Here is a 23,660-nt window from a genome sequence, read left to right on the forward strand (position 1 = left end):
AATAGAAGACCGGGCCACCGCCTGTAAAAGAGCTAGAAGAAGGCGCGGTGGCCCGGCAGAAGAACCGAAGAGGGGGACAAGACCCCCGAAGTCGGAAGAAGAGGCCGGCGGCGACAAAGAAGAATGCCGGGCTCCTCCGCTAGTAAAAGAGCTACAAGAAGATAGCGGAGGAGTCCGGCGAGAAAACCCCCGAAGACGGAAGACCCCCCGGAGCTGTGCAATAAAGTCTTTTATCTTGTGTGTTGTGTTTTTTTTGTACTTTATTTTACAGGTGAATGGGTAGGGGTACATTGTACCCCATACTCATTCACATAGGGTGGGGGGCCAGTATCCGGGGCCCCCTTATTAAAGGGGGCTCCCGGATTCCGATAAGCCCCCCGCCCGCAGACCCCGACAACCAACGGCCAGGGTTGTCGGGAAGAGGCCCTTGTCCTCATCAACATGGGGACAAGGTGCTTTGGGGTGGGGGGGCCGCGCGCCCCCCCTTCCCCAAGGCACCCCCCATGTTGAGGGCACGCGGCCTGGTATGGCTCAGGAGGGGGGGGGGGGCGCTCGCTCGCCCCTCCTTTCCTGGCCGGCCGGGTAGCGTGCTCGGACAAGGGTCTGTTGTGGACTTTGGGGGGACCCCCACGCCGATTTTTTCCAGCGTTGGGGGTCCCCTTTAAGTCCATACCAGGTGGCGGGGCCAGCGGCGTCTCCTTCGCTGGCCCCACCTACCTGCAGACCCGCTCGAAATGAGCGGACTTTCCTCCGCGTGTGTGGGCGAGTCCGTTCATTTCAAAAGTAGGGCGGATAGTATGGCAGACTTAGTGCGCCGTATTAGTCCGCTCAAAAAGTGCCGTGTGTGGGCAAGTAGCCCGTTCGGAAAGTCCGACGGACAGTCTGGCGGTAAGTCAGCCAGACTAAGTACGTCGGACAGACGGCTTTAGATGTACTAGCAGATTTAGAGACACTAACCAACTGAAGCTAAGCTCCAGCTCACACTTTCTAACCTTTTAGCTGCCAAAGCCGTTTTTGCATTTTTAAATTTTTTTTGCACACGTTTGTAAATAATCATTTTAGGCCTGAAGATTTGAAAACACCCAAAACGTAATATATGTTTTGAAAGCAGACACCCTAGAGAATACGATGGTGGTAGTTTCACTTTTTTATGTCCCTTGATATTACTGCAAAGGGTCTAAGAAATGCAAAGTTTCAGTAAATAACACACTAAAGTGAATTTTAGAGCAAATAAACTACCCACATTTTTGGTAAAATATAAAAGACGAAGTTGCACCAAGTAAATAGATACCCAACATGTCAAACCTTAAATTGAAACTTCAGTAATTTTTTTCATCTTTCCATCTATTAAATCTTCTGCCCTTGTTGTTGTTTTAACTTTGGATAGTAAAAAAAAAATGTTTTCTGCCAGTAAATCCCTTATACAGCCCACTTCCCGTTTCTTGTCTGGTCCTTAGCCTAGGCTTATGACATCATCCACAGCTCTGTAGCTCACTCTTGTGAGAGTTTGCCAGGGAGGGAGGGGGAGGGGGAGTCATAAGAGGGCCAATGAGAGCTGCAGAGCTGGAAGTGTGCCTCTGTGTAAATCCAGGAAGGGAACAGGCAGCAGCTTCAGCTGTCCACAGTTATAATGGCTGCAGCCAGACTCAGTGGAGGGAGATTTCTGCTGCATATTTGGCAAGTACAGAATCACAGTATATATAAAATAATATGCAAAGTGGTCGGATGGGAAGCTTCAGAATGGCAAAGATGTTTTTATTACAAATGATGTGAGCAGGCTGCAGTTCCTCTTTAAAATTGTGTGCACCTGTGAAATGGTGACAAACTTTAGTACCCTATATTCTCTATAGGCGACGCTTCAAAAGCCCCCTATAGGCAATCAGTTTAGTGATACGGAGGTCTGGGTCTAGAATGTTTGCTCTCACTCCGGCGTGCGCGGCGATATGTGACTTGTGTGTCGCAATCAATGTTTTGGGGGGGGAGGGGGGCGAAGCATGTGTTTATTTTCTTATGTGCATATATATGGGTGAGAGGGGCCTCAAATAAACTTTGAGGCCCCTCACTTGGGGGGGGGGGGTGTATTAGATTGGGTGTAATTATTATTATTTTTTTTCCCCCATCACATAGGGGATAAAAAGACCCCTATATGATGATTTGTGGGTGACAGGTTCTCTTTAATGAGGCTTGCAGAGTCTAAAACATCCTGCATGTCTCCTCTGGGCTCCACTGAATGTATTGCAATGCACACAGGATGTATTACATCCCCTTTTGGCTATGCTAGCCGGGAAATCTGAGTGGCTGATCAGGAAGTGATGTCATACACGTCGCTTTCCGGGTCACAGCAAGAAGGGGAGGAGAGTGGACCACCCGCCATATTTGTCCCAGGCCGCAGATGGGCAAGCGGAGCCCAGAATACATGGTGGGGGCACACGCCAGTACCGGGGGTGTGTGGAGGCCAGACATGTGTGGTTCGTTTTGGTCCGAATAAAAATTCGGACAAATTATTGTTTTTTCGGAGATTCGGATGTGTTCAAATTTCCGAATTAAAACAGTACGAAATTTAAACAAATCCAAAATAACAGGGAAAAAAAAATTTGGACCAAATTCGAATCACTTTTGAATATGAATAGTTATCGAATTTCCAAGGAGAATAAAATAGAATAGAAAATAAAGGAATAGAATAGAAAAAAAAATTCTATTCTTTTCCTTTTTTTTCCATTCTATTTTATTCTCTTTGAAAATTCACCACTTGAATAAAAACCCACTTTGCATCAGAACACAGAGCACCCCTTACATCTGAGTCCCCCTTACATTAGTGTACTCACTGAGAGGCAGGAGAAAGAAGGGCCACTTCACTCACAGACAGTGGATGGATGGTTAGCTCACTCACCCAGGATGGGTCATTGGTAGTCTGTACCTTTCATCTCTACCACGCTGCACATCTGCTAACTGCTGAGTGTCAAACTTCCTGCCCACACATCCCCTTTTCCTTGGTACAGCAATGCCAGGGATTAGAGTGTGGGCGTGGCAGATACAGGAGGAAAGAGGAGGAGCAGATCAGCTCGCTCTCTCTCCTCTCCTGTCTGTGGGAGGGAGGAGGGGGGAGCTGTCAGTACTGGCTCTGGCCTGCATGAGAGAAACACACTCAGCTCAGAGCCCTGCAGCCAGAAACCATGCTGGGGTCCCCCACAGTGGCAGAATACCAGGTCTGGTTGCAAGTGCCAATGTTGCGAAGATAGTTCCAGGCGCTGGTGAATGAATAACACCCAATGGTATGGTAGAGCCACAGCTAGACTGTGCTGCTGTCCTATGACCTTGGGATCAAGATGCTGGAAAATTGGAAATGGAAGTGACTGACATCGCTTGGAAGCTGGACTGAGAACAAGTAACTGGTGGCTGCAATAACCCACAATACTGTCAAAAAGGCCTGCTGGCAGTTTATTCAAATAGATAAAAGGAGGCTATCAAATGTATCAAATTTGATAAAGGACGTGCATGGGCGCCCGGAGAACTTTTTTTTGGGGGGGGGGGGGGCATCATTTTAGGGTCACCCATGCGCCGCCCCTTTTTGACAATGTCATTATCACATTGTTATGGTCAGAGACAGCAGGCGTAGTAGAGTCCCTAGGATAAGTAATGGATAATGGCCGACAGGACCTCTTACCAGACCCAGCAAAACTACAGCAGTGATCCCTCTGGCTGGATGATCTTTTCCCCGGGGGCGATTCTGGTCAGTAGTGTAGCATGTCTGTACCCTGGCAGTGGCTCAGTCTTTCTCTTTGGTGGCGCTGGGCAGCATGGCTCTCTCTGGTGGTGCTGGGTAGCGTGGTTTTATCTCTGGTGGCGCTGGGTAGCATGGATCAGGGTAGTGTTGCTCTCTCTGGTGGTGCTGGGCAGGGTTGCTCTCTCTGGTGGTGCTGGGCAGCGTGGCTTTCTCTCTGGTGTTGCTGGCAGCTTGGCTTTCGCTCTGGTGGCATGGGGCAGCGTGGCACTCTCTCTGGTGGTGCTGGGCAGCGTGGCTCTCTCTCTGGTGGAGCTGGGCAGTGTGACTCTCTCTCTGGTGGTGTTGGGCAGTGTGGCTCTCTCTCTGGTGGCGCTGGGCAGTGTGGCGCCCTCTCTGGCTTCCGCTCAGCACACTCCTCTTTCTTTGTCCTGTAGCACTCACTCCCTCAGCTTTTTTTCCAGGCTGCTTTCTCTCAATCTCTCTCTTGATCGAGCTGTAGCCTCCTCCCTGTGGAAAATGGGCCCGCCAATCTGCGGGACTACATGTTCCATGATGCTCTCCTCTCCTAGTCTCATTTGATTGTCCCTCAGTTATAGCCAATGGGCAAGGAACGGAGCGGGCAGGAAGCTGTGTGTGGAACCTGGTGAGAGCCACCGTCTCTTCTCACTGACAGAAGAAAGGGGGGGGGCGAGTGGGTGAAATCTCTGGCAGCCCACAGCTCGCTTTTTTCCTGACACAGCGCCGCCTGGAGCTCTCTGCTGGACTGAGCAGGGAAAAGAGCCAGCGGTCACACTACACTGATGGGGGGGGGGGGGGCTGACAGCACCTTGATGGTGTCACCCCGCTGGCTGCCTGCACCCCCAAAGCAACGCCACTGAATGTGCCGATCCAATCCCTGATTCCAGGTGGGGGGCACTTGACCCCCCTTGCCCCTATCTGCGGACGTCAATGATCAAGTGCGTTGAAACCGAGTCACAGCAACAGGGACACATGCGTTCCAAGCCGACTGCAGCTGCTTCCTTCCTCGGACACTCCTGTGTGCGTAGGATCCAGTGATGCTTTCCTCCACAGCGCTGCTCCCCTTGGGCTTTGTGGTCCAGCTCCAGGGACGTCATCCATTTATGCCGGCGGATCCAGCAGAGAACATCCTGTTCATCAGTTCGCAGCCACCGTGGTCAGCGTCCTTTCCTGGATTCATCCAATCTGCCACAGCAATCCACCAGTGCCCGAGCCAGCTTCTCAGCAAACGTGGTAACGTGGCAATCTCACGATTTATGAGTCGTGTACTGTTTTTAACCTCCTTTTATCTATTTGAATAAACTGGCAGCAGGCCTATTTGGCAGTATTGTGGGTTATTGCAGCCACCAGTTACTTGTTCTCAGTCCAGCTTCCAAGCGATGTCAGTCACTTCCAGATGCAAGTGCAACCTTTGCAACATGGTAGTTCTGCCACTGCCCCCTTACATCCATGTCCTGCGTTAGATCAAGTACAGCACCAGCTGGCATCTGACATCCCTGAACCCTGAAGTACTCAGAGCCGGGCACGTCCAGGTTCATGGCTTCTATGGGAGATGGAAGGGGGAGCGATCACCATCTTGACACCACCAATGGACACCCCAGGCTCCTGCAGGGCACAAATGAGCCAAGGACATACACGTTGGTGGATGGCACAGAAACATCTAGAACAGAAAAGTCTGTCAGCACTTTTACAAAAGCAAGTTTAGCTCTGAATTACAACTTCATACAGTTACCAGAATACAATATTTTTTCACTATAATGGCACTTTAAGACAGAACAGAGCGGCAGCCGCAGTGTGAAACCTTTGTTGTTTTTCTACATTAGGATATAAACGGGTGAAAGCTCCGGTGTTGTTGAAAACTGTCGTTTACTTGTTCAGGTCAGTGAATCCTTTTCAATGATGACACTTAGAAAGCATTCTGAGAGGAGCCGCAGACACCCGTCTAAACGCAGCACGTTAAAAGCCTCTCCTGGTTAGGGTGACAGCCGGGGTCACCGAGAAAAGTTGTGTCTTAATTTAACAAGGCTGCCGAGACAAATGTTTTGCTGCTATTCGGAGCTTTGCAGTTGGGCATTTCGTAATCGCCGCGGCCCTCCTCTGATGGTGTTAGCGGTTTTAGTTGCGGCAATAAAGCGACAACAATTTGTAACGAATAGCACTGTTCAGTGGAACTGGCTGCTGGACAGAGAGCTTTTCCGTAACCACTTGAAGAGCAGGCCAATTCTGAAGAAAAAAAAATCTGCATTTTTTTCCTAGAAAATTACTTGGAACCCCCAAACATATACAGTATCTCACAAAAGTGAGTACACCCCTACATCTTTTCATGTGACAACACTGAAGAAATGACACTTTGCTACAATGTACAGTAGTGAGTGTACAGCTTGTATAACAGTGTACATTTGCTGTCCCCTCAGAATAACTCAACACACAGCCATTAATGTCTAAATCACTGGCAACAAAAGTGAGTACACCCCTAAGTGAAAATGTCCAAACTGGGCCCAATTAGCCATTTTCCCGGCCCGGTGTCATGTGACTTGTTAGTGTTACAAGGTCCCAGGTGTGAATGGGGAGCAGGTGTGCTAAACTTGGTGTTATCGCTCTCACTCTCTCATACTGGTCACTGGAAGCTCAACATGGCACCTCATGGCAAAGAACTCTCTGAGGATCTGAAAAAAGGAATTGTTGCTCTACATAGAGATGGCGAAACTTGGCACCCCAGATGTTTTGGAACTACATTTCCCATGATGCTCCACTACACTGCAGAGTGCATGAGCATCATGGGAAATGTAGTTCCAAAACATCTGGGGTGCCAAGGTTCGCCATCACTGGCCTAGGCTATAAGAAGATTGCCAAAAACCTGAAACTGAGCTACAGCACGGTGGCCAAGACCATACAGTGACTCAGAACAACAGGACTCAGAACAGGCCTTGCCATGTTTGACTAAAGAAGTTGAGTGCAAGTGCTCCGCATCGTACCCAGAAGTTGTCTTTGAGATATAGACGTATGAGTGCTGCCAGCATTGTTGCAGAGGTTGAAGGGGGTGGGGGGGGTCAGCCTGTCAGTGCTCAGACCATACGCCGCACACTGCATCAAATTGGTCTGCATAGCTGTCGTCCCAGAAGGAAGCCTCTTCTAAAGATGATGCAGAAGAAAGCCTGCAAACAGTTTGTTGAAGACAAGCAGACTTAGGCCCCTTTCACACTGACGATCCGTTCAGATCCGCCTGTCAGTTTTTCAGGCGGACCTAAACGGATGCTCCATAGAGCTCTGTGGAGCGTCGGATGTCAGCGGTGACATGCCCGCTCTGATCCGAAAAAGTGTGACGGAGGAAAAAGCTATTTTTCCATCCGTCATCGGATCGGGTGACGACGGACACTGCGGTCCGTCGTCACCCGATCTCCCATAGGGGAGAGCGGCGCTCTGACAGGTCCGTCCCTGCACAGTGCGATGGAATAAAAGTGATCACATTTTTTTTAAAGGGAAAGTGTAAAAATGTTTTTTTTTAAATAAAATAAACAATATAAAAAAAAATGTAAGCGCCCCCATCCACGTGTGCTCGCACACAGAAACAAACGCATACGTAGGCTGCGTCCGCATATGTAAACATTGTTCAAACCACACATGTGAGGTATTCCCACGAATGTTGGAGCAAGAGCAAAAATTCTAGCCCAAGACCTCCTCTGTAACTATAAACAGGTAACCTGTAAACATTTTTAAAGCATTGCCTATAGAGATTTTTAAGTACAGAAGTTTATAGGAGTGTGCACAATTTTAAAACCTGGCGTAACATCATCTGTCACATTATACCAAAAAACTGGGCTAACTTTACTGTTTTTTTTACAAAAAAATCAAGTTTAAAAATTGCTACGCAAATACTGTGTGACATAAAAAGTTACAATGATTAATTTTATTCCATAGGGTCTCTGTTAAAAAAAATATATATATATATATATATATATATATATATATATATATATATATATATATATATTATATATATATATATAATGTTGGGGGTTCTGAGCAATTTTCTAGTAAAAAAAAAAATCATGATGATGATTTTTACACGTAGGAGAGGAAATGAAAGTGGTTAATATTAATAACAATATTAAAGGATAAGTCCACCTTAACACTAAAACCTCTACAGACATCCATGATCTAACTCTAACCTATATAGCCCTATAAAGAAGAAATCGGTATACATACCTTTTTTGAAGCCGATCCAACCCAATCCCCCGCTGAGCTGTCAGCTGCGGCTTCGCTGTGTGAGAGTGTGCAGAGGACACAGCCGACAACGGAAGCCCCATAGTAACTCTATGGGTGACGTCACTCCCCATTCGTTTCCCAGCCGTTGTCGGCTGTGTCCTCTGCAGAGCTTCCGCCGCTGGAGATCGGATCGGCTTCATAAAAAGGTATGTATAGCGATTTCTTCTTTACAGGGATAGATAGGTTAGTGTTAGATTGTGGATGTCTGTAGAGGTTTTAGTGCTAAGGTGGACTTATTTAATATTGTTATTAATATTATTAACCACTTCCATACCGCACAAATTCAAGTGCTCCTCTCCTACATGTAAAAATCATTTTTTTTTTTGCTAAAAAATCACTCAGAACCCCTAAAAATGATATATATTTTTGTTTTTTTTTTAGCAGAGACCCTAGGGAATAAAATGGCGGTAGAGATTTTAGTGTTAGGGTGGACTTTAATGTTTAATGTTAATATTTATAAATATGTTAAAGGTGTACATTTAATATTTAAATAGTAATACATTATTAATGGTAATACATTTAATAATGTTATTATCATTTCAAAGGTCATATTCTATTTTTTATTTATTTTTTTAATCAGAATTTGTTAATTAAAATAATTCCCAGTGAAAGGTGAAACAGGATTGTATAAAGAAATATAACAATTGTTTTGGATACCCAGTGCACAAAACAAAACAGCTGTCACCCAGTTAGGGTTTTAGATCTACTTTAATTAGAGCTGACAATGTAACTGCTCTGACATACTCACTTGTATGTGTAAATGTGTGCTTGAACTATTGAGAGCTATAAACAAAATACTTTTTACTTAACCAGTTGCCCACCACCCTGTAGCAGTTTTACTGATGGATTTTGACTGATTTTGGCCCAAACTTGTCTTGCATACACACGATCGCACAAAGTTGTCGGAAAATCCGATCGTTCCGATCGTAGAACACGTACGACAGGACTATAAAGAGGCCAGGAGCCAATAGCTTTTGTCTCATAATTTATTCTGAGCATGCATGGCACTTTGTCCGTGGGAATTGTCTACACACGATCGGAATTTAAACGATCGGATTTTGTTGTCGGAAAATTTTGGATGCAGCTCTCAAACTTTGTGTGTCGGAAATTCCGACGGAAAAAGTCAGATGGAGCCCACACACGGTCGGATTTCCCATCAACATGATCTGATTGCACATTTTCCATCGGAAGGTCCGACCGTGTGTAGAGGGCATTACAGGGCGGCCGCTCTGTGCAGGATCACATATATATACGTAATCCTGCACTTCCAGGTAGTAGGCTTATTCCCCCTATGTAAACTAGGCAGATTGCCATTCTGTCAGTAAGGAAGACATGGATCCTGTGTTCCTGCAAAGCAGGGACATGGATCTGTGCCTTCCCCTAGTAAAAGCACCTTCCACACTACACTAAAACACTGGCTGGGCACACAGTTAACCCTTTGATTGCCCCTGATGTTAACCCCTTCCCAGCCAGTGTCATTAGTACAGTGACAGTGCATATCTTTAGCACTGATCACTGTATTTGTGTCACTGGTCCCAAAAAAGCGTCAGTTAGTGTCCAATTTGTCCAATATCGCAGTCCCCCTATAAGTCACTGATTGCTGCCATTACTAATAAAACAAAAATAAATAAAAGAAAAATTCCATAAATATATCCCATAGTTTGTAGATGTTATAACTTGCGCAGTCAATATATGCTTTTCGGGATTTTTTTTAACCAAAAATATGTAGCGGAATACATATTTTTTTTGAATGGAAGATCCCTCAAGGGGCTTTTTCAGCAGCAAGTGGTATTCAAAGCAAGTAACAATAATTTCTTTAAAAATAGTAATCCTTTATTTAGTTATAGTATCAAAAAGGGGATATGAAACATGAATGCATGGAAGTCATAAAAAGCAATTCTGGTCATTACATAAAAAACATCTCACCAGCATGGAAAAATGACACCTGAACTAATTTTGTGTGTACTAAAAGCTTTTGAGTTTTACATAATATCCCTCACATGAATCCCTACGCGTTTCGACCTATATAAGTAACGCATAGGGATATCATATTGCCCCAAATTTATGAAGAAACTAAATAAATAAATAAAAAATAATGTATTGGATATGTTTTATAGAACTGTTGTTGGTGGTTTTTTGTTTATAGTGCAAAAAAAAACACAGAGGTGATCAATTACCACCAAAAGAAAGCTCTATTTTTTTGGGGGGGGGGGACAAAAATTGTATTTAGTTACAGTGTTGTATGGGCGCGCAATTGTTAAATAAGCGCAGCGCCGTATAGCAAAAAATGGCCTGGTCAGGAAGGAAGGTAAATATTCTGAAGCTGAAGTGGTTAAAAGAAGCCTAATGCTCCACCTGTTGGCTGAAAAAAAAATGCACATTATTATTATGTATTTCATATTTACTATACAAGAAAACAAAATATTTTATTATATTATATTTTTAATCCTGACTATAATACATAAAATAAAATAAAATTGTTCTCATCACCACACTTTAAACTGATCATATTCACGTGTTTTAAATTAAAGGGGTTGTAAAGGTTCATTTTTTATTTTCTAAATAGGTTCCTTTAAGCTAGTGCATTGTTGGTTCACTTACCTTTTCCTTCGATTTCCCTTATAAATGTTTTTTTTTCTTTGTCTGAATTTCTCACTTCCTGTTTTCTCCTCAGTAAGCTGTTCAGTAAGCTGTTCTGGCTGACTAACCACCACTCGGATGATGGTGAGAAGTTTACTGAGGAGAAACAGGAAGTGAGATATTCAGACAAAGAAAAAAAACATTTAGAAGGGAAATCGAAGGAAAAGGTAAGTGAACCAACAATGCACTAGCTTAGAGGAACCTATGTAGAAAATAAAAAACGAACCTTTACAACCCCTTTAAACCTTTAAAAGGTTGTAGATTTTATATTCGTTGTAATATTCTTGCAGGGTTATGTTTACTGACAGAGCGTAGTGTGGTACATAGAGAACAAATACATTTGACTTTATCTACAACTGTCTGGTTCTGTGAAAGAAAAAAAAAAAATTGTTGTTTTTTTATTTTTTTTTACAGTATTATGAATAAGCAAATAAAACTCTTCACGCTTCAATTGAGATAGTGTGCAGATTTGTCAGACACCACGATCTGTGTTCTTTTCACTGTATCTTGTAAGCTTTGTGTTGCGGAATTCTGAATAATTCCCTATTCTTCTATTCACAGGGCTGCACGCCTAACAATCAGTATGGAACTTCAATAGAAGCTGCTGCCAAACAGCTCCTGAACATAAACCAAGATGTACGGACGTATCCTCCTTATCAGTACTCAGCTAGTTTACACAACTCTAACCGGAGGCAGAAGAAGCCAATATTTCTCAGGCGAGACAATAAAAAATACAATGAGAGAAAACTCTTGAAGAAACGCAAGCATTTTCTGTTGAAAGAAACTCCAATTTTAATGCCCATCAACAGTTCTGCAGTGGATCTTATGAGAATGGAAGAGGACGACAGGAACAGCAACTGTAAAAAGCTCTACGAGGTCCAGCGGCAGCGGAAAAAGCTGATGCAAGACATTTGCCTGAAGTATAAGAGTGGCAGCCGAAGGATTATCACCCCTTACCATGTTTCCAGAATCTTTGTGGAGGACAAGTACAAGATTCTCTATTGTGAGGTTCCAAAAGCCGGTTGCTCCAACTGGAAGCGAGTTTTAATGGTTCTTAATGGACTGGCCTCTTCAACCAAAGATATCCCACACAACACTGTCCACTACGGAAACTACCTTAAGAGACTGGACAGTTTTGACCGCAAAGGGATATTCAACCGGCTCAATACCTACAAGAAGATGATCTTCGTGCGAGAGCCTTTCGAGAGGTTGGTGTCTGCTTTTCGGGACAAGTTTGAGCATGCCAATAACTACTACCATCCCGTCTTTGGCAAAGCCATCATTTCAAAGTATAGGCGAAATGCCACCAGAGAAGCTTTAAGGACAGGCTCTGGAGTACAATTTAAAGAGTTCATTCAATACTTGATGGATGTCCATAGGCCAGTTGGGATGGACATCCATTGGGACCACGTGAGCAGACTTTGCAGCCCGTGCTTGATAGATTATGACTTCATTGGGAAATTTGAGAGCATGGAAGAAGACGCTAATTTTCTCCTGCACCTTATAGGCGCTCCCCAAAACTTGACATTCCCCCGATTTAAAGACCGGCATTCAAATGAGGAAAGGACCACTAGTAAAATCACACAGCAATATTTTGCAAAATTGACTCCAGTGGAAAGGCAAAGGACCTATGACTTTTATTACATGGACTATCAAATGTTCAATTACTCCAAGCCTTTCGAAGACTTGTACTGATTATGAAACATGGAGAATGTGTTTTTTTAGAAAACGTTTGCTGAGGCAGTGTTACAGATCGATAATTTTAGCTCATGAAACTCTGAAAAAATCTGATCAGTTCATATTTTTACTTCTTAAAATTTAAGCAGCTATTGCGGAAGGATATTTTAATACCACTGTTCCGATTGATATTTCGGTAAACTCAATTCATTTGGATACCGTTTCTATAACAGTTACATTTATTTAAGGGTCAATCCACACTTTCTGATCCTGCTTAAAAATATTTCTGCTCTGAAAGAAAATATTTAACTGAAGATTTATTGTAAAAATTGTATTTTTGTTGGGTGAATAAAGTTGTTTTTAGAAAAAAAAATCTAATAAAAAGGGCTAGATTTTTAATGGGGCAGTAGACTTTTTTTAAATAAAGAACTCTTATAATTCTGTACCTTCATGGCACATAGCAGTGGTATCAATTCAAAGGTAAAATAAATTCCAGGTATCGATATTTTTATATAGTTACATCCAGCTTGGAGCATTCGGGACAGGTGCCATTCAGAGAATGCTTTGCATCTTCTGAATGAATGCAAAGCATTCCCTGATTGGATCAGGTAGAGAGGTGTGTGGTGGGCATTGTACTCTCCATCTAATTCAATCAGAGAAGGCTTTGCATTTTTCAGGAAATGCAAAAGCATTTCCTGAATGGCACCCATGATCATCAAAGTACCAGAGTCTACTTCAGTGATTTCTATCTTCAATGGGCATCAGCCAGGTATGGTATACATACTGTAGATACAATTGAGCAATATATATAACTATGCACAAAAAATCCCTTACCTTGAATTCCTCCTATGACTTTATGATCCAGCCTTCTGTTTCACTTTAAAGCTTCACTCCACACAAAAATGTATACTTTTTGTCAAGTTTTGATTGGTCTGCGACCCCATTGGAGAGATTTTGCCTCAGTTTCTGCCCTTGTGACACAAGATAAAGAAATAAAGGGAATCGTTGTCTTTGAGAAAAAAAAGCCACTTTAAAATATACGTTTGCCCCCAAATATTATTTTCAGTATTTTTGTCACCATGGCTAACTGGATACAACTTATAGAAGCCAGGGCTGGATTAACGTAGGGGCTATTGGAGCTGCAGCTCCAGGCCCCTACCTTAATATAGGCCCAGCCACCCTAAAAGGACATGGAAAGCAATGGGTCAACGGGAAGAGATCTCCCCTGACGGGCCCTGCATTCCACATGCACCGCCGGGGCAGAGTGGTGGGATTGATAATGGGCACTGCATGAACAGTCCTAATAGAAGCCTGGGGCACGCCAATGCAGGGCTCTTACAGAAGTCTGGGGCTTCCATAGTGTTAGGCCGCGTACACACGAGAGGATTGTCCGCCCAACTTAGTCCGCTGAACCGTGTTTCAGCGGACAATCCGCTCGTGTGTGGGCTTCAGCTGACTTTTTCAGCGGACAATCTGACGAACAAAGTCTTTCGGAATTTCCGTAATTTTGTCCGTCCAAACTTGGTTTTGTCCGTCCAAACTTGGTTTCAGCGGACAGTCCGCTCGTGTGTAGGCAAGTTGGACGGACTAAGTATGGCGCATGCTCAGAAAGGATTTACACGGCCGAAGGTTGCATTGCAGTGTATAGGACATCGTTTTTCTAGTCCCGTCGTACGTGCTGTACACGTCATCACGCAAGCTTTCAGCGGACTGTCTGTTCATCATGTGTGGTCAAGTCCGTTCATTCAAATTTTGGACGGACTGTCTGTCGGATTGTCTGACGAACTTAGTTGGGCAGACAATCCGCCCGTGTGTACGCGGCCTTAGGCCTGCACAGCTGCACTCTTTCAGCTCAGAGTGCATGCCGATGCACGCCCCTTACAGAAACTTGGCAAATAAAATGCCAGGCTTCCCTAATGTTATGCCTGTGCGGCTGCGCACTGTTGAGTTTGAGCTCATGCCAGCACAGGCTCTTGGAAAGCAGAAGGGTGTCCAGTAAAAGGCCCACCAAAATCCTCAGCACCAACCACACTATGCTCTTAATCTGGCCTTGATAGAAGCTAATAATTTTTGTAAATTTGTTTCAAAATTTCACCCAGGGGTAGGCAACCCCTGAAAACGCGTGCCAGAGATAGCACGCAACCGCATTTATGACGGAATGCGAGGGATTGGCTGGAAAAGTCACCGCCCACTCTTCCGCAAAGGTGACTGGTGGTTACGGCTGGCTACACAGGAGGAACCATTGCAGGCTTTTTTTCACCTATCCATCCCGCCTGTTTCCACCCACCTCACTTGTTGACTTGCCTGAACCTGGCACTGAAGCAGGGTTGAGCACAGCTGGATCAAGAGACAACTGTCCCATCTCCTCCAGCCCACGGAACGTTGTACCTGGTCAGTAAGCTCCTCCCATCATCCTCGGACTGCACTCAGCCTCAATACAGGACAGAGCTGCTGCTGCTGCACAAAGGTGAGTTTGGATTCTTTAACAGACAGGTCCTTGATCTGCACTGCGTGTAGTTGGCTGTTGCAGTTCTGACCTGCAAAATCCTCAGATTGGAAAGGCAGCACAGCTGCAACAGCCAGCTACACACTGTGCAAACTGACGCTGTGTCTATAAAAGAATCAGATCTCATCTGTGTGCAGTGTGGTCAGGAGCTCTGTTAAGTTCCCTGCAAGCAGTGACCCCCTCATGCTCTGCCCTGCTGATCTTGTTCGATATGCTGCTGACCTCAACCAATGTCCTGCTTACCCAATCCTATACCCTGCTGACCTCGTCCCATGCCCTGCTGACTCCACCGGCTGATCTGAGATGTGAAGATGCAGGAATTGGGGCTGATCTGAGGTGTAAAGATCTAGGAAGTTGGGGTGATTTTAGGTGGGAAGGTGAAGGAATTGAGCTTGTTTCAGATATGAGGGTGCAGAAATTTAGTCTGATCTGAGGTGTGAAGATACAAGTGTAGTGCCGGCTCCTGACGAGCATGCGCTATATGTTTTTGAAAATGAATATTCCTGAAACCACAGTTGGGTTTTAGGGCTAATTTTGCTAAATTATGGTTTCAGTACCAGTCTGGCTGGATTCCACTCCTAGCACTCCCTACTAATATATATATATATATATATATATATATATATATATATATATATATATGCCCCGTTGTGGCACTTCTGCGAAGGTACATGGGTCTGTGAACTGCCTCCTGAGATTTCTACATTTCTCCTCTCAGGAGGAAGATCGTGGGATCTCATGTATGTGCAGAAATGGCACATGTCCTCCAATTTACTGGTAGTGGTGCACGGTGTGTCTGCACATGCACAAGGGGTCTGGCACATGTGCAGACATGCTATGGGGCTCTGCCAAGTTCCATAGGCCTGGCAAAGAACCCTGTGGCTTTGACTTCACATGCTTCAGAAATTATATCAAGATGGTGGAACTGAAGAGGACCAGTTGAGGGAGAACTTTCTTTACAAACAACATATTTAGGCCTCTTTCACACTGACGTCCCGTTCAGGCCCGCCTGTCAGTTTTTCAGGCGGACCTGAACGGGTGCTCCATAGAGCTCTATGGAGCGTCGGATGTCAGCGGTGACATGTCCACTGACATCCGACCCGCTCCGATCCGAAAAAGTGTAACGGAGGAAAAAGCTATTTTTCCATCCGTCTGCGGATCGGATCGGGTGACGACGGGCACTGCGGTCCGTCGTCATCCGATCTCCCATAGGGGAGAGCGGCGCTGTGACAGGTCCGTCCCTGCGCAGTGTGCAGAGACGGAGCTGTCATTTCCCTGCTCAGCGGGGATCGGCGGAGTGATCCCCGCTGAGCAAACGGATATCCACGGGGCGGATCAGAACTGATCCGCCCCGTGTGAAAGGACCCTAACTGTTCAATGTAGTCCAGCATTATGTTGTTTGTTTATTTTACTTTTAGCCCTCGTTCACACTGAACACGGCTTTGAAATCGTGCAAGTTCATCTAAACTCGCACGATTTCAAAGCCGCATTTCAGTCCCACTTTGGGTGGCGAGTTGAAAGACATCTGTGCGGGTTCATGCACAGATGTATATTGAAATCTCCCCCAAAGTCGCACCAATTGGGAAGCTCCTATTGATGTCTATAGGCTGAGATTTGTCCTGTCAAATCGCATGTCAAATCGCGCCGATGTGAACAGGGGCTTATACAGTGACAATTTTGTAATATTTACAGACAGCTAAAAAGATCATTGTTGGCTCTCCAAGGTGGCTTAGGCCCCAAAACTATGCCAGCACCATTGGATGTGTGGTCAATTAACCACAGATCAAGGAACCCCCGAGCAACCTCTGTAGGAACAAGGGCTCCATGGATGTGGAGTAGCTACAGTAGCCGCTTCTTAATAAATCTGTATAGGAAGCTACAGATTAAGAAGGATGACTCTAATGAGGCGCAGTTGGTTAACTTCTTCCCAAGCCATCAGTATGGTTGATGGACATACAACCACCGATATACAGAAGGAAAGTGCCTACACTACTCATAGTAACCAGTCCGATGAGTATATGAACTTTTATATATGGCTGCTAGATAATAGACTTGTCTTAACAATTGCCAGAGACAGCCCATGGTTGAGTGAGCCGCATCCAGCTAAAAGAGGAGATTGTGCGAGTCGGCTCATGATTAAGATTATATTGATCTCCTGAGCCAGTGGGAAAGGTGTCGCTCATTCACCCAGCGCTTGTTCGATATCAGTCAATATAATCTTCTGTGTATTACACACCTCGCTGAACAGAGGAAATTGTATCACTCTTCATGAACAGGTTCTGTTACTATAGGTCAGCCAGTACACGACATTCCTGCGCACTACATGCACCACCAGACAGCTAAGGAAAACCAGTATTGACTCCGTATGGTAATTCTGAAGGTGTTATTTTATTTATCAAGCTCTACAGACTCCATCTTTCTTCCTACTCTTAAAGTAGACTACTCAGTAATTTAAACGGGACTGTGTCCTTAAAAAAAAATAGCAGGAAGGTATTTTGTTATAGAAGAGATACAGTATACTATGTATCAGTGGTTTCTCAACTATGCCCCATGGGCCAGATGTGGCCCCCTGCTTACCTTTATCTTGCCCTTGGGGCACTATTCCTCCTACTGACACCAACTATTGATTGCACCAATACCAATGATCATTCCTTGCAATGATAGGGCACTATTCCTCCCATGATACCAAGGATGGGACACTATTCCTCCCATGATACCAGCAATGGATATATAGATACAGTATACTATGTATCAGTGGTCTCTCAACTGTGGCCCCCTGCTTACCTTTATCTTGCTCTTAGGGCACTATTCCTCCTACTGACACCAACTATTGATTGCACCAATACCAATGATCATTCCTCACAATGATAGGGCACTATTCCTCCTATGATACCAAGGATGGGGCACTAGTCCTCCCATGATACCAAAGATGGGGCACTATTCCTCCCATGATACCAAGGATGGGGGATGGGGCATTATTCCTTTCATGATACAAGCAACGGGGTACTATTCCTCCCATGATGCCAATGATGGGGTACTATGGGGAGCAAAGCCCTTAAGGGATTAAGAGAGGTATGGACTCCAGAGAGAGAGAGATCATTTTGCCCCTTCTCCAAATCATTAGTAAGACCTCATCTGGCATTAGGGTTGTCACCTCATCCCTTTAAACCTGAACACATAGACCCCTTTCACACCACACCGCACCGCACCTTGCGTCGGCGGTAAAACGCTGCTATTTTTAGCGGCGTTTTACCGCCGGATTTGCGTCGCATTTCGGCGCTAGCGAGGCGCTTTTACCCCCGCTAGCGGCCGCAAAAGGGTTAAAACCGCCGGCAATATGCCGCAATAGAGGCGTTTTGCCGGCGGCATTACAGCGCTGCCCCATTGATTTCAATGGGCAGCAGCGGTGGAGGAGCGGTAAACACACCGCTCCTTCACCGCTCCAAAGAAGCTGCTGGCAGGACTTTTTTCTGACGTCCTGCCAGCGCACCGCTGTCGTGTGAAAGCCCTCGGGGCTTTCACACTACACACAATGGTGCAGCTTCTTTAGGGCGTTTTGCAGGCGCTATTTCTAACGCTATAGCGCCTGCAAAATGCCCTGGTGTGAAAGGGGTCATATGAATTACACAGATTCAGAGGCTAATTTAATGCAGATAAAGCACTAAGTGAGTTTAATTATCACCTTAATCAGCCAAAGAACCTGTGTAATTAATATGTGTTTGGGTTTAAAGGGATGAGGTGGCAACTCTATCTGGAATATGCAGTTCAGTTTTGGGCACCAGTTCTCAAAAAGGATATCGGGGAACTGGAGAAAGTGCAGAGAAGGGCAACCAGACTTATAAAGCCCCATACACACTATCAGATTGTCTGCTGATTTTTTCCTTCAGGTTTACCAAAACCATGTAGTAGAAGGGCCTGCCTGATTGCATACACATTGAAACCCCTAAGGTTTGACCTCATATTATATGGTTTTGGTAAATCTGATGGAAAAAATCAGCAGAAAATCTGATAGTGTGTATGGGGCTTAAGAGGCATTGAGGAGCTCAGCTATGAGTAATGATTGGAGGAACTGAATTTATTCTCTCTTGAGAAGAGGAGATTAAGGGGGATATGATCAACATGTACAAATATATAAGGGATCCATATACAGTGCCTTGCGAAAGTATTCGGCCCCCTTGAACTTTTCAACCTTTTGCCACATTTCAGGCTTCAAACAAAGATATAAAATTTTAATTTTTTGTGAAGAATCACCAACAAGTGGGACACAATTGTGAAGTGGAACGAAATCTATTGGATAATTTAAACTTTTTTAGCAAATAAACTGAAAAGTGGTGCGTGCAAAATTATTCGGCCCCTTTACTTTCAGTGCAGCAAACTCACTCCAGAAGTTCAGCGAGGATCTCTGAATGATCCAATGTTGTCCTAAATGACTGATGGTGATAAATAGAATCCACCTGTGTGTAATCAAGTCTCTGTATAAATGCACCTGCTCTGTGATAGTCTCAGGGTTCTGTTGAAAGCGCAGAGAGCATCATGAAGACCAAGGAACACACCAGGCAGGTCCGTAATACTGTTGTGGAGAAGTTTAAAGCCGGATTTGGATACAAAAAGATTTCCCAAGCTTTAAACATCCCAAGGAGCACTGTGCAAGCGATCATTTTGAAATGGAAGGAGTATCAGACCACTGCAACTCTACCAAGACCTGGCCGTCCCTCTAAACTTTCAGCTCAGACAAGGAGAAGACTGATCAGAGATGCAGCCAAGAGGCCCATGATCACTCTGGATGAACTGCAGAGAACTACAGCTGAGGTGGGAGAGTCTGTCCATAGGACAACAATCAGTCGTACACTGCACAAATCTGGCCTTTATGGAAGAGTGGCAAGAAAAAAGCAATTTCTCAAAGATATCCATAAAAAGTCTCGTCTAAAGTTTGCCACAAGCCACCTGGAGACACACCAAACATGTGGAAGAAGGTGCTCTGCTCAGATGAAACCAAAATCAAACTTTTTGCCCACAATGCAAAACGATATGTTTGGCGTAAAAGCAACACAGCTCATCACCCTCAACACACCATCCCCACTGTCAAACATGGTGGTGGCAGCATCATGGTTTGGGCCTGATTTTCTTCAGCAGGGACAGGGAAGATGGTTAAAATTGAGGGGAAGATGGATGCAGCCAAATACAGGACCATTCTGGATGAAAACCTGTTGGAGTCTGCAAAAGACCTGAAACTGGGACGGAGATTTATCTTCCAACAAGACAATGATCCCAAACATACAGCAAAATCTACAAAGGAATGGTTCACAAATAAACGTATCCAGGTGTTAGAATGGCCAAGTCAAAGTCCAGACCTGAATCCAATCGAGAATCTGTGGAAAGAGCTGAAAACTGCTGTTCACAAACGCTCTCCATCCAACCTCACTGAGCTCGAGCTGTTTTGCAAGGAAGAATGGGCAAGAATTTCAGTCTCTCGATGTGCAAAACTGATAGAGACATACCCCAAGCGACTTGCAGCTGTAATCGCAGCAAAAGGTGGCTCTACAAAGTATTAACGCAAGGGGGCCGAATAATTTTGCACGCCCCACTTTTCATTTTTTTATTAGTTAAAAAAGTTTCAAAAATCCAATAGATTTCGTTCCACTTCACAATTGTGTCCCACTTGTTGGTGATTCTTCACAAAAAATAAAAATTTTATATCTTTATGTTTGAAGCCTGAAATGTGGCAAAAGGTTGAAAAGTTCAAGGGGGCCGAATACTTTCGCAAGGCGCTGTAGTGATCTTGGTGTTGAGTTATTCACTTTAAGGTCATCACAGAGGACAAGGGGGCACTCTTTACATCTAGAGGAAAAAAAATGTCATCTCCAAATACAGAAAGGTTTCTTCACAGTAAGAGCTGTGAAAATGTGGAATAGACTCCCTCCAGAGGTGGTTCTGTCCAGCTCAGTAGATTGCTTTAAAAAAGGCCTGGATTATTTCTTAAATGTATATAATATAACTGGGTACTGACATTTATAGGTAAAGTTGATCCGGGGAAAATACGATTGCCTCTCGGGGGATAGGGAAGGAATTTTTTCCCCTGCTGTAGCAAATTGGATCATGCTTTGATGGGGTTTTTCACCTTCCTCTGGATCAACTGTGGGTGAAGGATTGTGTATATGGGATTGTATTTTATTTATTTTTAGGTTGTACTAGATGGACTTGTGTCTTTTTTTCAACCTGATTATGTAACTATGTATTCCTCCCATAATACCAACAATGGGGTACTAGTTCTCTCATGATACCAAAGATGGGGTACTATTACTCCCATGATACCAATAATGGGGCACTATTCTTCCCATCAATTGTGGCCCATCCATTAGGGGCGCCCAGGTGCCACCCCCTCTATCCAGGCCACCCCCTATATGAAAAGGTAGAGCTCATACTATGAATGAATCAATCCATGGCCGCTGCGGCCACCCCCTATTCATGCGTCCGGCCCCTTTCAGGATGCCAGGCATGTCAATTACAGCGGGGGGGGTGTTTCTTTTTAAACACCTGATTGGAGCCATAGGCTCTAATAGGCTTTTACAAATGGTGGGCTCGTGATGCAGAGCATTGCGGCATGAGCCAACCCAGGTGTTATAACAGGGAATTAATATTCGCTATTGAAACACTGATCCTCAATCCGTCCAATCAGAAGCAGGTCCGAGACCCGTTTTCCGATTAGCCAAAAAGAAAAAAGAGTCCCATTTGGCCGAGGTGGAAGGAGGAAACAAAAGCCACTGCAATGCACGTGGAGAGTAGGGGAAGGAAAAGCTGCTGCCGGGTCTGAGCTGGGGAAGCCACCGGTGAAGCCTGGGAGAAGGGCTGCCCACCATAGATGAGTTAAGTGCTCCAGACCTGACCAACCGAACGGGGGGGGGGGGGGGTGTTACTGTTTGCCACCCCCCCAAAAAATTACCACCAGCCGCCAATGCCTCCCATGATACCAATGATGGGGTACTATACCTCCCATGATACCAACAATGGGGCACTATTCCTCCCATAATACCAACGATGGGTTACTATTCCTCCCATTGACACCAAAAACTGTCACTACAGCTCGCACCAATACCAACGATGGGGCACTATTCCTCCCATGATACCCACAATGGGGCACTTTTCCTCCCACCGATATATAAAATTGGCACTTTTGCTCATACCAATAACAATGATCACTATTTCTTTTCTAGGCTCTATGTAATTTTCTTACTTGCACTGCAAAATTATGAAGCATTGATTAATCCTACTAATGCCAGGGTATTTTCTACTCCCAATGGCCTCAGTGCGGGCCCCCCTGAAGTCTGAACGACAGTAATCTGGCTCTTTGTTTAGAAAGTTTGGAGACCCCTGCTATATATCTTCTGCAATAAAGGCTTCCTACCTTCCTCCTCACAATCTTCTATTTACACCGCACACTGAAGTGCCCTATGTACAGCTCAGTCTACAATTCCAGCATCTGCCAGGTGTCTGGAGGTATTAACTCCAGTGCCCATGTGCGAGAGTTATGTCATCCCGCACTGACCAATCAATGCAGTGTAAGACCTCACACCCTGAAGAAGCTGGGAAGATGTCCGTTCTGAGGAGTAGGCTCGCTGATGTCACCTCGCTGGAGCGCAGGTATTTGCAAACTTTTGTTCCGCTTTAGCAAATCTCCAAAAAATTCATTCCTGACATGTCACAATATTCAGAAAAAGTATCTTTTTTTTTTTAAGCTCCACCTTTTATTATTAAAAAGCCGTCCCTGAGCTAAAGTACTTTGGTTCTATCTAGGCTGAGATGATGTCATTAGTCTGCTGCAGGCTGGAGGAAGCATTTCCTCAGTCTCCCCTTCCCCAATGATCAGACCACACATTGTAACTTTGTAGCAACAGGGGCTGATGTATGCCAGACATTTGTGAGCACAGCCAAGAACTGCACGACACCAGGATTTACATGATTGTGTCATTTCTGAGCTGCCCTCTCAATCCAGGAAGTAGATGGTGACCCTAGATGATGGCAAGGGGAGAGACATCAGCTCCCTAAGTGGTGTAGGGAATGGAAGCAAAGGATGCCTTTTCCAGTTCATTACACATTGGGTGGGTTGCAAATATCCACCAAACAGACCAAATTTCTAATTATGCTCCACCAGTTCAGACTTGGAAGTGGTTCTCTGATATTCCCTGATTAATATATGACTCTACCATCATCCACCTAAATCTAAAAGTTCACCCACCCTACAAATCGGTCATTCTCTACAAGGCTTCTATGGAACCCTAGCTGACTGACCTCCAATTTGGCGGTGCCTTCACAGTATCAGTGCCTTCATAGTTCTAGTGCCAACAACAGTGCCTTCACAGTACCAGTGCCTTCATAGTTCTAGTGCCAACAACAGTGCCTTCATAGTACCTGTGCCTTCAGAGTCCCAGTGCCAACATCAGTGCCTTCATAGTACCAGTGTTTTCATAGGTCTAGTGCCAACACCAGCACCTTCATAGTTCTTCTACCAACCCCGATGCCTTCATGGTATCTGTGTCTTCAGAGTTCCACTGCCAACATTAGTGCCTTCATAATTCCTGTGCCTTCATAGTTTCACTGCCAACACCAGTGCCTTCATAGTTCTACAACCAACATCAGTGCCTTCATAGTACCAGTGCCTTTAAAGTTCTACTACCAACAACAGTGCCTTCATAGTTCTACTACCAACACCAGTGCCTTCATAGTACCAGTGCCTTCATAGTTCTACTACCAACAACAGTGCCTTCATAGTTCTACTACCAACACCAGTGCCTTCATAGTACCAGTGCCTTCATAGTTCTACTACCAACAACA

The 23,660-nt window shown here is 44.8% G+C and overlaps 1 protein-coding gene across 2 annotated transcripts in view; it reads left to right on the top strand.

The window, feature by feature from the left end:
- The window catches only part of CHST8 (carbohydrate sulfotransferase 8), a 541,346-nt gene extending 528,622 nt beyond the window's left edge, over positions 1-12,724 (top strand). For both annotated transcript variants that reach the window (XM_077452763.1, XM_077452772.1), the window contains one exon: positions 11,210-12,724. In XM_077452763.1, coding sequence (XP_077308889.1) covers positions 11,210-12,343 — 1,134 coding nt within the window. In that variant the 3' untranslated portion in view covers positions 12,344-12,724. The remainder of the gene's footprint in view (positions 1-11,209) is intronic.
- Positions 12,725-23,660: the final 10,936 nt, after the last annotated feature.

This window comes from Lithobates pipiens, unplaced genomic scaffold (assembly GCF_037356315.1).
Source record: "Lithobates pipiens isolate NorthernLeopardFrog02 unplaced genomic scaffold, aLitPip1_a1.2 Scaffold_10, whole genome shotgun sequence".
NCBI classification, from domain to species: domain Eukaryota; kingdom Metazoa; phylum Chordata; class Amphibia; order Anura; family Ranidae; genus Lithobates; species Lithobates pipiens.